Raw genomic sequence first — 16,812 nt, 5'->3', positions numbered from 1 at the left:
TGATGAGGTAATTGATTTAACTCAAAGTAACAGTCATTAAGTCATGCCAGGTGTAAAGGGACCCACAGATAAAGGTAGTAGCATCAGAGCTTGGTAAGGTTATATTGGTACAGCATATAACAGCAGTTTGAGTTTGTAAAATAATTACCTATGACCTTCATGATATTAACCAACAGCATTGCTCCATTCTATTGTATGTCCAGGATTACTAACTAGCTAACAGGGCAGCCTGTGGCCAAGGGGAAAGGGAACTTGACTTGTAACCGGAGGGTCGCCGGTTCAAATCCCCACCCGGCCAAAAAGGGCTGGGGTACCCCTGAGCAAGGTACCCAACCCCCAATGTACCCAGTGCACTGCTCCTAATTCTAGGATGGGTCAAAATGCAGAGGAATACTTTCCCTAAGGGGATTAATAAAAAAAACTAACTAACTACAAGCAACTCAAATAGTTGTAGTATATTAAGTGGAGTCTAGGGACATCTAGTGGTCCAAAAAACATACTACACTGCAGAATGAAGTGATGAGCAGGGACCACTGGGTGGGATCAGCAATAGCAACTATGATTAAAATAGTAATTCTGGAGGTGGTAAAGTTTACATCTCATGCTCTCTGCTCCTGTGCTTTCAGACAAAATAGGGTAAATAGTATAAGCAGATTTAATTTTTTGTTTCACACATTCAGTCACTAGTTACTAGACAAAGGTAATACCTATTGCCAAAACATCAACAGCCATCAACTGAAGTTAAATTAAAAAAGAAATTCTGCATCATTTAAACACCTTTTCAAAACCCAGTTGGTCCACCACACGTCCATAATAAGTGGAGAAATACATAGTCTGTGAATTGCTGTATCGTTTCAGTTTCAAAATTGTCTCTTTTGTCGAGTCCCCAGTGTCCGCAATGGTCATTACATCTGACACAGGGAGGAAGATATCATTGCGCTGGCCCCAGAAAGTGAGGTGAGACACTTTGAGCGTAGTCTGAGACGGGTCCAGGTACATGATCCCCACAACCCTCCTGAAAAAGTGACTGGCAGTGTACAGCATGGCACCAGCAAACAGTGCCATCCCCGTTGTGTAACTGACTAGGGAAAAGGATGCAGATCCCTGGAGGTAGAGGACATATACTGGGGGCAGGATGACCACAGTGATTGCAGTTTGCAGGAGTTTCAGCCTGGAAATGGCTCTAAGGAGCGTAATGTGCGGCAGGGTGTAAATCATGGTGTACTTCTGTGAGGACACGTCTGAGTATCTGACCAAAGCTGTGATTTTAGGCGTAAGGGATTCATGGAGGCTTTGCTGGAAGGCTATGTGACCAGGAAGCAGCTTAACATATGGTGTTCGTCCCATTAGTAGATGTGATCCTCTGGTATAGGACAGGACATAGGAGGTTGATCTGCACAGCAGTACTGATCTGATCTGTAGAAACACAACACAATTTCAGTCAATTGGACACAGGCCTCAGTCACACTATACATGCAAGATGTAGAAAAAGCAAAAATAATATATAGTATTACATAAAAATCTTTATACGTGTTATCTTCATTTTATGGGTCAAACTGGATCTGCGGATGCAGATTTATTTTATTTGGGTGGAGAGGGGACAAAAATGACTCTTTTCATCCTAAAGCAGGGTTCTCCAATGAGTAACTCACTAGCTACCAGTAGCTTGCCAAAGTTTTCAATAATGAAACATACCCTGCTTACATTTTTATTCAATCACACTCTTAGGTGTCCCGCCCCTTCTGAAAATAAATTATTATTTGCCAAGTAGTTGTCAAACAGTTGCGCTGCTGTCAGCTTGATGAGTGTATGTGTGTCAAATCAAAGTTCAGACTGTCTATACATTGTCATCTCACTAAATGAAAATACCCAGTATACATCATACATACAGCTGTACAGATGGATACCCTTGTGAAGTCACACAGTGACATGAGGGCAGATAACAAAATGAAAAGTGAATAAGACAAAATGCTGGTGCATTTGTGAATGCATTGTTCTCTTTTGACAAAATTAATATTTTAATCCAATAGTGTGTGAGTTATACTAGAAAGAAATGCATCCAGAAATACAAAATGCACATGGAGCTGATTTGGACACTATATTTTGTTATGTTTATTGCAAAATGTGAGTTGTAGCACCCCATTATTTTTTAAATGTTCAGGCAAAACTAGCTTTTTCAGTTTGTTTGTGTTGACACAAGTAGCTCTCCGCCATTTTCATTGTGTCAAAATACCTCTCAGAAGAAAACAGACCCCTGTCCTAAATGGACTGTCATTCACTCCAAGCACAGAGGCCGGCTAGCTTATGGGTAGCTATACAACTCAACTTTCAATCTTTCATTGACAACTTGCACAGTAAGAGTGAAAGAAAGGAAGACGTTTACCTTAACTAGCAACATACTGAGCAGAGAGCAGGGATGAGCGAGCAGAAACAGTCCAGACACACAAACACTTGCACTTGGCTAATTTGAAGTCCTGAGGTTGACTCCTTCCTTGACCCGGAAGTACTCAACACGTTTAATAATTTAATTCTTTAATTCTAATTCTCGTGGCACACTTACAATATTCAGCTACGGTTTCACTCAGTTGGAATGCCGAGTCAGCATTACTAGCTGTTGTTTTCCTGTTCTCTTTCATAGCCATGTTTAACGTCTGTATGCGGAACCTGTGGGAAAGCAGCGGTTTGTTTCCACAGGAAAATTATATGTGACACTGCGTCCCGTCAACTCAGCAGAGTCTCTCTTCCTCCTTTTCTCGGTGTTTTTGTTTACATTGTCGGTCAGTTATTATCATCGCTTTCCTAAGGAGAGCATGACCTTATCGAGACATTTGGTGAAGTTAGCAGGACGAGTCAACGTCAGGTAAACGGACAGGAGGTTTGTCAGAGCGCGCGCGCCAAGGGAAACGATGCTGCAGCTGGGGGAACAAATCACCCTGTACTCGGTCGTCTTCGTGGTGGTCCTGCTGGGCACTCGGAGCGCGGTTTGGTCAACCGTCCTCACCGTCTCCCTCTACATGTTTCTGGCCATGTTCCGGTTCCCTCAAGTACCGGCCAGTCGAGTCCAGCAGGTGCTGCACCCAGCAGGTGCGGGCAGCAAGGTGTCTGTGGTCGCTCACCGCGGTGGTGGGCACGACGCCCCGGAGAACACGATAGCTTCCATCCGGGAGGTGAGAGGTGGAAGAGGGCATGGTATTCTCATTTCCAAATCACATCTCCGTCAATGACACGACTGAAAAACACAGTACAGACACATTGTGTGTAACACATAGGAGGGTTTATTGGCTGGAATCGCTATAGTACCTGCATGTGCATAAATGTTGTTTGAAAAGTGCTCAGGAAGTGATTTGCATCCCTCATGCATCCCAACTGTGCCACAGACACCTTCCTCTCTACTCTGTCCTTCTCTCTTGACTCTCTGTCCTCTTACTTCACGGCGGGTTCGTAAGTCCTCCCCAGCCCCGTGGTTGTCTGACCGTTGTCTGACTCCGTGCTGAGAGCAGCAGAAAGGAAATGGAGAAAATCAAAATACCATGACGACCTGCTTTCCTATCATTCTCTTCTCTCAACCTTCACTGCCTCTATCTCTGCAGCCAAACAATCTTTCTATCAGACTAAAATTCAATCCTCTTTCTCTAACCCCAAAAAACTTTTCTAGATCTTCTCTAACCTCCTTGCTCCTCCACCACCCTTGCTGTCTGAAGTAAATAGCTACAGACCTGTCTCTCTTCCTTTTCTTTCCAAAACTCTGGAGCGCGCTATCTTTAATCAACTCTATTCCTACCTTCACTGGAACAACCTTCTCGATCCTCTTCAGTCTGGTTTTAAAGCAGTTCACTCCACCGAAACTGCACTTCTTGCTGTCACTGAGCAACTACACACGGCCAGGGCTGCCTCTTTCTCCTCTGTGCTCATCCTCCTGGACCTTTCTGCATCGTTTGATACAGTTAACCACCAGATCCTTACTTCCTCCCTTCAAGAACTAGGTGTCTCAGGCTCTGCACTTACCCTACTCTCATCCTATCTTCAAAACCTGGAGAGGATCTGGGGTCCCTCAGGGTTCTGTCTTGGGCCCTCTCCTCTTCTCTCTATACACCAACTCTCTTGGTTCTGTTATTCACTCTCATGGTTTTTGTAGCTCTTGTTTGTACCCAAATGTTTAAATGTACTTATTGTAAGTAGCTTTGGATAAAAGCGTCTGCTAAATGACATGTAATAAAATGTAATGGAACATTTAATGTAATTTGTTTCATGTCAAGACTGTCTGAGGCATAGAGGAAACACAACAGCAACATTGCACTAGCAAAGTGAGACGACTGCAATAAAATGAGTATGGCTGAAAAGTCCAATAATTGTGTAAAACATTTCACAAGTGAATTCTACTGCAAAGGGGAATACGGTAGTTGTTTTTGCACGCTGTGCACAGACGTATACTGGGGCCTTTAAGCGTAGGTCATGTAGAGGCACTGACAGTGTTGTAGTAATTACTCAGTACTCCTCAGGGGGGCAACAGAAGTTACAGACTGGAACTTTAAGCTGCTTTCTGTGAGAACACACCCTGGATACCCACAAAGGTTCACAGACCTGGTCAGTCCTCACACAGATGTGTTTTAAATATTCTAAACATTTTCTGACCGACAAAGTTAACTTGTTCCACAGTATGCTGTCTCTGGATGATGGAGCATTTTGACTGAAGGCAGTTTGTTTTCATGCCACCTCACAGTCCCTACTAACAGTTGCACCTGTTGTTCCAGGAGTGGACTAGCAGATTCGTTTTTGATTGATGTATTTTTATGTATTCAGCATTTGTGTCGGGTTGAGCTACAATTATTACAAACCCTAATGAAATACACCTCTCATATATGTCTGTTCTTCACCAGGCCAGTAAAAATGGGGCAACGGGCGTGGAGCTGGACCTGGAGTTCTCAGCAGATGGTGTCCCAATACTTATGCATGATGACACTGTGGACCGCACCACTGACCAGTCCGGACCACTCAGCCAGATGAGTTTCTCCGAACTGAGTAAACTGGACGCAGCTGCTAAACATCGACTCAGGTAAGAGAAGGAAATGTATTTCAGTTAAGGTTATACCAAGAATATCAATAAATGGTTTATTGTCCTGCCACCTGCCAACTGTATCAGTCAGTGATGAAGAGAAGTGGTGAAAGATGTTGGTGTAGTTTTACTAAAAGGAGTTAGTGCAGTTTTGGTGGTATAGCATGTTTAGAGGAGCAAACTATTTGGAGGTGTGGTAGCAGGTTAAACTGGCTGGAAGGAAGGAAAGAAAGAGTTGCAATTAACATAGTTTCACGATGTAAGTGCACATGAGACATGAGTGTGTTAACATGAGAGTGTAAGACATGTTACAGGAGTTTGAATTTGTGAGGGATATATAAAAATCGTCCTGACAGTGTCTGACAAATACTGTTATTACATGTGTAATGTATATTTCAGGGTGTTCAGGACAGTTGTTGAAGACATCATTTATGATTTCTTTGTAGATGTAGGAGAAGTGGTCTTCACTAACAGTGGATATTCAACAGACAGTTATAGAGACAAGCCATATTTAAGGGAATAAGTGTATTAAGTTTGCACACATCGGTTTGTCACCAGGGAGAAGTTTGCCGGAGAGAAGATTCCGACTCTGGAGGAGGCAGTGGAGGAGTGCATGAAACTCAAACTCACCATCTATTTTGATGTCAAAGGTCATCCAGATGAGGTGCAGCCAATAAAACCAACAAACAAATCAAAATGAGAGTTGGATTATGTGAACAATCTCTCTGTGCTACTATGTTGATTCAATTGATCTGCAGCCAGTCATCACTACATAATGAAGAGAACATGTTGCTGTGTTTGTTATGGTCCATAGATAGTGTTTATGTACAAAGTGACCATTATTTATCAGCAGGGGTTCAATGAGATTGTGTAAATTTTGTCAGTTTTGAAACAACTGGTCATTTAATTCATCAACTTTATAGGGCGGAAAATAGTCTATTTAGATGTATTACTTGCTAAAACTCCAAAGGAAAGACATAGGCAAATTAATTATTAATTTTTCCTTGTGAAATTAAAATCAAAGTATAATATACTATTGCTCTACCGCTAAAAACGAATGAACTAACACCAAACACTAAAATGAATCGTGGCAGCTTATCAGGCTATTCATAGAAACCTCTAAGAATGAACGGTGGGTTGCTATGAAACATGAATAAAACACTGCTAGATTGTTGCTTTTTATACCAGTGGATCACCATTACTTTGACAAGCACAGAGAGGAATATAGCAGGGGTCGAACAAAGGCATGAAACAAACCAAAAGCCCCTACACATTGCACCACCACTAGATTTGTGATGGATTTGTATGTAATTTACTTACGTTTTGTGGAATAATAAGACCGCATTAAAACGCAGCATCACTGTATAACCACTACGTCTTGACCGAAACACATTTGTAGGTGAGTTAAGAATGCATAGCTGTTGTGATGGTTGTTGTTCCAGGCCCTGACATTCTTGAGTTCAGGGCCCGCAGCATTGCGTCTACACATGCACAGCTGTTGGTCCCGTCCCCCGTCCCCCCCACGTGGTCACACAGGAACACAAACACATTGGCATGAAGTCTCACACGTGCTGCAAACACTGAACTGACCTGCAATAACCACATTTCTCTGCTCTCCTCTTAGGCAGCCGCAGCCCTTAAAAAATTGTACAAGAAACATCCAGTTCTCTACAACAGCAGTATTGTCTGCTCGTTTGAGCCTAAAGTCATCTACAGGGTAAGAGGAATAAACAAAAGTCAACGAGTGATGTTAATTAATCTATATACAAAGTCATGAAAACAATCAACCATTAAATTAATTGACATTGATATTTCAGAATCCAGTAGGGGTGGGTAAAAATATCAATTTGAAACAATTCTGCTCTGATTTGATTCATCTATAAGCTATTGCATGCAAAAACAATCAACACATTTACACATTACATCCCTTACTCATGTTGTGCAGATTCTAGAAAATGTAAAAATGAGAAGACAAAAAGAGAGGAACCGGGATAGCTAGCTTTAGATAGTTTCTGTTTTATCCTCCCCATGGTTTCATCATTAACATTAAGTGAAACATCTCACTAAATGCAGCAGCAGCCACGGATTCATTCATAACCACAAACATAAGCAGCACTTTCTGCTTTTCTCTCCTGCCCAGATGAGACAGAGTGACCCAGATGTGGTCACAGCACTGACCCACAGGCCATGGAGTCTGAGTCACTTCGGAGATGGTGCCCCGCGTTTTTCATCACTGTGGAAACACCACTGGATGACACTCATGGACGTTGTGTTGGAGTTCGGGCATCATCACGTGCTGTGGAAGCTCTGTGGCATCTCAGCATTCCTGATACAAAAGAACTCTGTATCACTGTGAGTTTCTGCAGGCGAGACCATGCACTCACATAGAGACCTAAAGCTAAATTGGCTGCAAACATTTTGACAGGCCACAGTAGGACAATGGTGGAAATAATCAAAAATAATGATGGCTGAGTTCCATGTAGCTTCCCAAGTTTTGGGGTGTATGCTTGTTTACTGTTGCACTGTCTTGGTGTACATGACAAAGAACAGAGCCATTGTTAATGTGGTCAGTAACACCTGTGCTTTTCCTGCTATCATTTCTCAAAATGGCTGCTGTTCAGAGGCCCCAAATGTGATATGTGGGACACACTGTGGATGTATCATTTACTGAAAAAGAAAACCCCTGATATTCCCTGATTAATTTAACTTAACTCACCATTTTAAAGAATAGTAGGAGCAGTTTTTATTAGCTTTATTTAATACCACAGGATGTAAAAAATGATCTGTGAACTATGAAGTGAGTGAACTCTGATGATCGATCATTTGAGCTAATAACTGCGTAACAGTTACACGTATGTAGTTGCTTTAAAATGGTCTAACTCTGTGCGTTTGCCCTGTGCTGTCCACAGGGACTACGTGCAGCACTGGGCACAGCGAGGGGTGGAGGTTGTAGCTTGGACGGTCAACACAAAGGTGGAGAAAGACTTCTACCAGGAGGTGCTACAAGTCAACTACATCACCGACAGCCTGGTGGAGGACTGTGAACCTCATTACTGACACTCCCATGAACAAAACACACACTCGAAACAAAGACGCACATACAAACGTACATTTCTCAGCAACCTCGTGTAGCAGGAGGTAAGAGAACATACAATTATGTGTTATTTTCATGCACAGCTCAAACTCTTCCAACTCTGTGCCAGACTAAATAACAAGATTGATGTTTTATTGTTATGATGAATTCAATGTAACATGTTGATCGGCATAATACATACATTTCTGTGATATATGCCCATTATAGACCTTAATCAAATGTATTTACCTGCTCAGGAATGCAGTGATTTGTTTTCTTTGCCTTGACAGTAGTGTCTCTTTACTGTATATGCACCTTGTACTGTGTGTATTTCATACCCAGTAAAGGCCCATCGTCTTAATGGAAATCTCACTTGATTTATAACGTCAGTAAACATTTTCCAAAGGAGTTAATGGGTCTTCTTTAATAGCACATGATATTAGGATAAGGATAAATTAGGATATTATGTTCCCATTCAGAGGAAACTATACGATAAAGCACAGCACATAGGTGTACCGAGCAAAGTGGCCAATGAGTGTATAGTATCATTACCACACATTTAAGTTTTCATATTATTATTATTATTGTTATGTTTATTTGTTTGTTTATAATTGTGTAAGATTGGTCGTGGAGCTCACTGTCTCTGTGGAATAGCTAACAGTGACTCCAGTACATTCTTAGCTCTCACTGAATCTGACCATTTCACAATATAAATTGCAACGAATACATTTGTGCAATATATAATGTTTCTGAACATTTTTACTGCCATTTCTGTAACATACAAGCTGTTGTCAGCCATACGGAGGTGACTGTTGCCTTGCTGCAAAAAGACATAGGTCCTGACCCGGTTCGAATGAGGGCCTTTCCACACGGAGTTTGCATGTTCTCTGTTTTCCTCCCACAGTCCAAAAACATGCAAAGGTCAACTGCAGGTGTAACTCAAACACCTTGTTTAGTTCTAAGTAAGCTTTGATTTAGATATATTAGGATATAAACCGTACCAGTGAGACAACATCTGCATCATCATGTAGAAAACATACAAACATCAGACTGAAGCACTGTAGACTATTTCTGTTTGTGTGACCTGTTTGTCATCAGATGCTTTCTTGCACGTCAATGACATTTGCAAAAGCCAAATGCTTTGCAAAACTGGAGTGATCTAGTAGATCAACAATTGTAATGGAGAGTCCAGGAAGAAACCCTGTGTGGTCTAAAGACATTAATATTTCTTTCACCTTACCAAAACATAAATACAAACTAAGAACTACTTTGTTGAACAGTAAACGTGGATTCTTATCAACACATACCGAGTCCAAGTTCTTTTGAGAAGAAAGGTAAACGCAGATACATGTATCTTCTTCAGATCAGAATGACTCTTGTCTGACCCTGGTTTAGCCTCTGCTGTGTTAATACAAAGCCTGGGAGTGTGGACTGTTGATGATTAGCCTCTTGGTCTGCAGACTCAGGTGATTGACCTAGATAGTGCACGTGAATGGTGGGGAGTAGTGTTGGATATCATCCTGGATAAGCCCGTCTGAGCAGCTTCTTGTAACAACTGATCGTTACTTAGGCAAACTGTCAGCTGTCAATGATGTGATTTCACCTGAACATCACAGGGATGTTACGACATTTACTCCGATCAATAATAAGCCCTCACGCACTGCGGTAAATGCAGGATGTACATTTGGATGCAGTGAAACGTAAAAAGAGCACTATGTGTGTGGCACTGTGAGGCCAATTAATATCAGATTACTTATTAGATTAGATTACAAATGACTTAATATATGTAGTGTATAAAAACATTTTCAAAGTGCAGAATCATATGGAATAAATGTCATTTGTAACGTTAAATAAAATCTAATTTATATTTAGCTCAAATTCATTATTTTCAACTGTTATTATTTATTTGTGTTTATGTTTATCTGTCTGGGTGAAAGGTGATCCCCGTCCTACAAAACCTCTTATGAGGGGCGTGTAATGACGTCACTGAGAGGGGGTGCCCAGTTGCGTAAAATAGTGTGACCGGCGGAAATGAATAGATTCTGACACTTCAAAATAAAAGCCCTTCACGTGTTGGTAAGTAAAAAAAACCACATCCAAAACACATACATCTCGGTTCCTCTAAAAGAGAACTGTGAGATTGTGTGGAGTATCTTGTTTCTAGGACTGTGCTCTTCTGACCTTTGACCTCAGGTAACTTGAGATCTGCTGGAGCTACTCTACCTGTGTGTGGCTCAAATATTGCATATATTGCATGTTTTTGTACTGTGGGAGGAAACTGAAGAACCCAGAGAAAACCCACACACATAAGGGGAGAACATGCAAACCCCATGCAGAAAGGCCCTTGTTCCAAGAAGAGTGCTAACCACTACCATTAGTTATCAATACATTTAAAAGGTGTACAAGATTAAAAGTGATGTAAATAATACTACGTGGCCCTGGTACCACATTATAATTCTAATTATTCCATAGACTGAGTTCTTTTTTGAGCAGCAACGTCGCCCCCTGGTGACTATTCAATTAATATTGTTACTTTCCGGCAAACCAGAAAACCGGGTCCAGTTTTTAGGCTTTTTAGGTTTTTTTATTTTGATAATCCTTACCGGAAGTGCTTGTGTTAATCATGGCGAGCTTGACGCTGGCTCGTGGGATCTTCTTCGCGTCCTGATGCATAATCGCAGAGTGCTGTGTCCTTGCGTTCTGACATAAGAGTCCAAGCATCGCCGGCAGCTCCGGACCATCAGCAGGAGAACAGAGGACAGTGTGTCCGACCAAGAGTGTGTCTGTCTCGGACACCAGGAAGCAGAGTTTACCCTCCTCTCTCTCCCGGCATGTGGAGCCGCTTTCTCCTTGGGTGACCTACACGCCACCTCTCTTCCCGTCCGTACGTCACAGCTCAACACCTGCTGGTCAAGAGGAGCGGAGGGTCAAGAAGACACAAGTCCAACCGAGACTCTCCTGCAGGCTTCTTCAGGCCCAATGTGGAGCAGCTGACACCGGCCAACTACACCAACACAGACACGTCCAGTCGTGTCTGCAGCGTCAGGTTGAGACAAACTGACGGGACAGTGTCAGTGTTTGCGTCTGCGGGATTTAAACAAAACGGACCAGAGATTTTCTTGGACTAACTGTCGTTCACATGATGTACACAATCACCAGAGGTCCCAGCAAACTTGTTACACAACGGAGGACAGGTGAGTTACGACGAGTGTGCGACACTTCTCCACGCGCTGCGTGACGCAACATCACGTCACGTCACGCCGCTGTCCGTGGGGCAAGCTCGACAGAGTTTCCACTTGTCGAAAAGTGGGAATAGTGGAAGCGATTTGTGTCTGTTTAATTCCACTGTTGTGCGTTCTGTCTCTCAGGTCCCACACAACAGATCGAGAGCAAATTCAGCGACTTAAAGCTCAAGCCGACGACTTGGCTCGCGACGAAGTAAGTCGTGTGTGTGTTCTTGTATGTGTCTCTTTGTGAGGACATTTTGCCTGGTCATCACATTTTGACAGCCCTAAAAGTGGCTTTTCAGGGTTAAGACCTGGTTTTAGGGTTAGGGTTAGGGTTAGGCACTTAGCTGTGATGGTCATTATGTCAATGAATGTCCTCACAATGAATGCTTTACAAACACACGTGTGTCCCAAGTCTTAACCTTCAAGTCTAAAGTTCTTGCAAGAATCAAGCAAGTCAAGTCATATGACTTCTGATCATAGAAGATAATCCCCACATGTTCCACGTTTAAATCTGCTAAATAAAAGAGTCATTTTGAGTCAATGATTTGGGATACTGAAGGTTGAATGTGTTCAAACACTGACCTTGTCAGGACCAGTAGTCCTCATGGAGACCAAAACCTGGACCTAATTAGGGCAGAACCAACAAATCAACAAAAGTCAATGCAGTGTCTGAAAAACAATACAATCTCATGTTGTGTTAGGGTTAAATAACAACCTGATGTGTGATCCATTCAGATAAAAACCCACTGAAATCCATTTTAACCATTCACTGACACAGCTGGTGTGGAGATGACACTCGAGGGTGTAATTCAGCATAATTTAACTGCAGCTATTTCTACTTATTCTTGCTGTTCTACAGAATAAAATATGTTTTAAGCAGAAGGACAAGCCTCCTTTGACCAGAATACAATACATTATGGTTTTAGTATAACAGAACATTAATTATCTTGGCAAATTAATTTGTGTAACACATCGTCACACGCAGGTCAAAAAAAAAATTCAAAGAAGCACTCCAAAGTTGAAATTTAAGAGTGGAAGCATGTAGGAAAAGTAAAGCCAAATAAAATTTAGGTCAAGGGAACAGGATTAGAGTTTAAAAACATGTTAAGAACTGTAAACAGTTTAAACAGTTTTAAGAAAAGCAAACACAAAGAAAACACGTTTTACAACAGGGCCTCTTCCTGTGAGGTGTCGAAAGGCAGTTAAAGAGCCAAACTCAACAGAATATCTCGCTGTGTACAAACACTCTTTGAACTCTAAAAACAGTCTCTTCCTCAGTGTAGTGTGCACTCCTTCACCTACAACCAGCACAACACACATGGCTACACTAGGAAAAACACACTCAGAGTCGCTGACCACCCTGCATTGTCACTGCCCTCAACTCTTGCCCCCCAAGCAGACGATCTGTAATTAACCCTGTCCCGTTTCTGCAGCTCTCCGCCCCCAAAAATCGTATTCAACCGCCTCAACGGGAAGCGCTACCACAGTGCGGCCGCACAGAGAGCCAACAGCCCCACAGAGGGATTCACTCCTGCACATGAGGAGAACGTCAGATTCGTGTATGAAGGTGAGGCTCAGCGGGATCAACGGGTGGGAGGGCGATGATGTCACAGCATTCAGAGCAAATGGAATGAAAGCCCAGGCAGACTGGGGATCATTCTCTCCAGGTTACACCCAAAAGTCCAATTTTAGTCGGACTACGGCAATAGTTATAATAGTTTTCTTAATAGTCATGTACACACATTAGTCCGACTAAAATCGAGCTTCTCTTAGTCGGACTAACATATCTGGATAATTCTGAACGACTGAAGCTACTTTTCTGAGCCCACGACACAGACTATAGACACACATTTGAGCCAAAGGAGCTGTAAAAGGTTTTGGAGAGTTAACCATCTACACATCTGCATTTTTTTCCGTCAAAATGCCACATGCGCCCTCCAGTGTGTGGAGGTATTTCACACCAGCCAACGTTGATGGAAGGTCTTTGTTTATGTGTAAATATTGTGCAAAGACAATCACGTGAAGAACGCCACAAAAATGCAGCAGCAAAATTTTCCCCAGAGCTCAACAGATGCAGCAGGCAAGAGATCCACTGCAGGCAAATAAGCCCACATTTCCAGTTAATTCCTATAATTTCTGTGGAATATTTACAAAATTCCTAAACTAAAGTTCCCATGGAAAGTTTCTGGAGATTTACCAGAGATTTTCCACCCCTTTGCAACCCTAGTTACCAGAGGCCACTATTTAATTTTTCTATTTTCTCACTCTACAGTGTCTCACAGCTCCTCAGTAATGACACATGTGGCTGAATGTACAAACACACACAGCTGCACTAAAAGTTGTGTATATTATCATGGAAGTAATGTTTATCTCTAATGAGATGGACAAAAAAACAGAGTAAAAGAGCTGCTTTAACTAAAGTAAAAAAACAACAACAACAATAAAAACAGTGTAAAACACTACTGTGCACCATTCACCCTGTACTAAAGTTTACCCAGCATGCCTCGGTGTTGGCGAACGCTGCAAATGAATGACATGTGAGGCTGAATCATGATGAAGTAGATGGCTGTGTTACTGTTGAAGCGCTGCCAGCAGTGCGGCGTTCTTTTGTCACCGCAAAGTTCAGATAAGGAGAGGAGAGCTTTTCTCTTTACACTTTAAGAAAAACCTCTGTCACAGTCTGTCGAGTCGTTGTACGTGAAAAAGGCTCATTGTTCTGGAAAAAAAAACGCTAAACTAAGTTGCCTCCTGGCGTGTTTGCATAGAATTTAACCCTCAGTATGAACACATACACGAGGTTTGTGTAATCGGTTCTTTAAATTTAAAATGCACATGTTGCACAAACTCTAATAAGTGTTGTAGGGTGCGGCTGGAAGTTTGTGAGCCTCAGCCTCGCGGCTTATCTCGGGGTGAAGCAGGGGAAACGAACCTTCACCCATAGCTGATAAACACACCACACCACTCTGCCGATGCTGCTGCTGAGAAGCAGCGGAGGATTTTCTTGGGGATGTTTCAGTTAAAAATCTTTTTGGGAAAAAACAGTAACTACTAAAATGCCCTAAATCACTTATTCAAAAGTCTTAAACGTCTCTTTCTCTCCAACATTTTAAATGATCATCTCAAAATAATTATTAACATCTATTTATTAGAATTATTTAGTGGATGCCTCGTGTCGTAGGACTGTGCAGATTCAACAAAATGACATTTGTTTTCATGTTTTGTTTATGGTGGAATCTCATTTCAAGCAGCATTACCAAAAAAAGTCTTGACTTGTGAGGAGCATGAGCCAGAGTGTCGTGAAGTAGGGATGCACCATATCATCGGCACGATGTCGACAGATATTGGATTCAGAATGTATTGCAGAATATTGTCAAACACTCCTGGTTCACACGATTTGACTAATGATGAAAACGGCAGGTTGAATAAGCGGTTATCTATGCTACATAGACGATAGGCAGGTCACGCCCTGGACGGATCACCAGTCCATCACAGGGCCACATAGAGAGACAAACAACCATTCACTCTCACACCGACGGTCAATTTAGAGCGTCCAATTTACCTGATCCCCATTTTCAATGTTTTTGGACGGTGGGAGGAAACCGGAGAACCCGGAGAAAAGCCACGCACACAGAACAGAACATGCAAACTCCACGCAGGAAGGCCCGTGTTCCGACTGGGTGCTAACCATTGTGTGTTTTTTGTTTGTGTGCAGCGTGGCAGGAGGTGGAGCAGAAGCTGGGGGCCGGGGGCAGTGGGGAGTCAACAAACAGGCCGGGGCCCGTCCAGTACACAGAGAAGGCCCCCAGTGCTGCGATGAAGAGTAAGTACCTGCGTTTTTTTTTTCCCCTTTGAATTTGAATCTACTGTATGTAACATACATTTTACAGAAAACAACAACAGAGTAATCCTCCCTCGTCTTATCCAATCTCTCTCGTCAGTTTTACGGCCCTCTCCCTGCTCTGTCACCTCGTGAACCTTGAGCCTATAATCTCGCCCCTTTTTGTTAATCACCACAGGAGAGATGAATGGCTGCCCTCGTATGTCAGCTTTATCTGTACCTTTAATTTTTAACTCTTCTCTATAGTTTATGAGTTAATGAAACTGCGCCGCCGTCTGATTGCATTGTTTTGTCTTGGTTCACTCTCAAACCTGCCTGTGCTGGTTTCTTGTGTGGCTCTCTGACCCTAAAGGTCATCACACTCCAAATTGTCCTTTCATTTTATTCTGAGGAGCCCGAAATGTCACATCCATTACATAAATACTGTTGGATTAATTACCATAAAACATTCAATTGTCCTGAATCAATCAACTTGACTGGAAGACGCCACATTCTTAGTCATAGAACTGCACAGAACTGTTTGTCCATCATAAGGAAACCTGCACTGTTAAAACAACTCTCCTAATTCAGCTTTTCAATCCATATCAAGTCAAATTGCCACTTATCTGTTGCTTAACAACTTTTGTAAAAAAAAAACAAAAAAAAAAAACCCAAACACAACAATTTTACTGTAATTATGTGTCATCATCACCCCTGTGTGTGAAATCTCTAAAGACAGGACGTGTTCTAGTGATATCAAGCGTCTTTTCAGACTGACTTTAGATACTTGTCATGGACAGTAGTTACAGTAGGAACAACTCACCCAGTTAAGAACTACTTTTCTTTTTTCTTTTTTCAATCTTACCTGCTCAGCCCTATCACCTTCACCTAGTCCCTCGTTTCTTAACCTAGACTTGAGTATTCATGACAAAAAAAATAATAATTAATGAACAAATTGAATCAATCACAGCGAAAAGTTATGTAAAGTTAAAGTAATGTTTGTTTGTTTTTTGCCTCTGTGCAGACTTTGTGCCCATCGACCTGGACGAGTGGTGGGCTCAGCGCTTTCTTGCCAACATTGCCAACCTGTCGTGATTTTCTGAGGCTTTAAATGTGCACAGGAAGCAGCAGAAGGAAGCAGTTCAGCAGTTGATGCTCCATCGGTGAAGGCATCACAGGAGCGAGGGAGGAGCAGAGTCCGTCCCCAGGATCTGTGGCACGAGAGGGCAGTGCGTAATTTGGAATTAGATTTGAGGCAACAACACAGGCCTGACTGTGAACACAGCGCTGACCTGACTTTGTGCTGTGCTCTCTCTCCTACTACTGAACGACGTTTTGGATAGAAGTTATGAGATTGTGCTTGTTCGAGAATCTCCTCCTCCACCTCCTCCTCCTTTCTCAAGTGTGCTCTGCTGTATGTTTGTCTTTGCTGATCTTGGAATATAAATATACTTGAGAACAAAAATAGTAAAAAAAAATAATATGGGTTTTCAGAAAATCTGTGTGGAATCATTTCTTCATTCTGATTTATACCAATTCCCGACTTGGTGATAAAAGAGGTGGAAACACTGCAGGTTAAAGATAAATCTTTGTACCAGTCCAGATGGAAGATTAACAGGTAGTGTGTAAACAGTTGGAG

At 42.2% G+C, this 16,812-nt stretch overlaps 3 protein-coding genes across 3 annotated transcripts; 2 read left to right on the top strand and 1 right to left on the bottom strand.

Annotated features, from left to right (window-relative positions):
• Window positions 1–426: 426 nt before the first annotated feature.
• tmem186 (transmembrane protein 186) lies at window positions 427–2,439 on the bottom strand. The gene is made up of 2 exons (XM_044027555.1): window positions 2,384–2,439; window positions 427–1,416 (listed from the first exon to the last, which is right to left on the bottom strand). Exons 1-2 carry the CDS (start codon window positions 2,396–2,398, stop codon window positions 766–768), a joined length of 666 nt encoding a protein of 221 aa, XP_043883490.1. The 5' UTR covers window positions 2,399–2,439; the 3' UTR covers window positions 427–765.
• A 210-nt stretch (window positions 2,440–2,649) lies between these two features.
• Window positions 2,650–8,534, top strand: gde1 (glycerophosphodiester phosphodiesterase 1). The gene is made up of 6 exons (XM_044027554.1): window positions 2,650–3,167; window positions 4,878–5,053; window positions 5,612–5,717; window positions 6,678–6,770; window positions 7,194–7,405; window positions 7,963–8,534. The coding sequence occupies exons 1-6, from the start codon at window positions 2,907–2,909 to the stop codon at window positions 8,108–8,110; spliced, it is 996 nt and encodes a 331-aa protein (XP_043883489.1). The 5' UTR covers window positions 2,650–2,906; the 3' UTR covers window positions 8,111–8,534.
• Window positions 8,535–10,770: 2,236 nt separating this feature from the next.
• Window positions 10,771–16,666, top strand: mcrip2 (MAPK regulated corepressor interacting protein 2). The gene is made up of 5 exons (XM_044027556.1): window positions 10,771–11,320; window positions 11,495–11,564; window positions 12,790–12,923; window positions 15,069–15,176; window positions 16,198–16,666. The coding sequence occupies exons 1-5, from the start codon at window positions 11,266–11,268 to the stop codon at window positions 16,266–16,268; spliced, it is 438 nt and encodes a 145-aa protein (XP_043883491.1). The 5' UTR covers window positions 10,771–11,265; the 3' UTR covers window positions 16,269–16,666.
• Window positions 16,667–16,812: the final 146 nt, after the last annotated feature.

The sequence above is a fragment of the Solea senegalensis genome, linkage group LG6, assembly GCF_019176455.1.
Source record: "Solea senegalensis isolate Sse05_10M linkage group LG6, IFAPA_SoseM_1, whole genome shotgun sequence".
NCBI classification, from domain to species: Eukaryota; Metazoa; Chordata; class Actinopteri; order Pleuronectiformes; family Soleidae; genus Solea; species Solea senegalensis.
Note: the sequence above shows the minus strand (reverse complement) of the source record. Positions and strands in the feature narration are given on the sequence as shown.

Coding starts and splice junctions, on each gene's coding strand:
- gde1 (XM_044027554.1), top strand. CDS start 2,907: ATGCTGCAGCTGGGGGAACAAATCACCCTGTACTCGGTCGTCTTCGTG. Junction 6,771..7,193: donor AGCCTAAAGTCATCTACAGG/GTAAGAGGAATA, acceptor TCTCCTGCCCAG/ATGAGACAGAGTGACCCAGA. Junction 7,406..7,962: donor CAAAAGAACTCTGTATCACT/GTGAGTTTCTGC, acceptor TGCTGTCCACAG/GGACTACGTGCAGCACTGGG.
- mcrip2 (XM_044027556.1), top strand. CDS start 11,266: ATGATGTACACAATCACCAGAGGTCCCAGCAAACTTGTTACACAACGG. Junction 11,321..11,494: donor TGTTACACAACGGAGGACAG/GTGAGTTACGAC, acceptor TCTGTCTCTCAG/GTCCCACACAACAGATCGAG. Junction 12,924..15,068: donor CGTCAGATTCGTGTATGAAG/GTGAGGCTCAGC, acceptor GTTTGTGTGCAG/CGTGGCAGGAGGTGGAGCAG.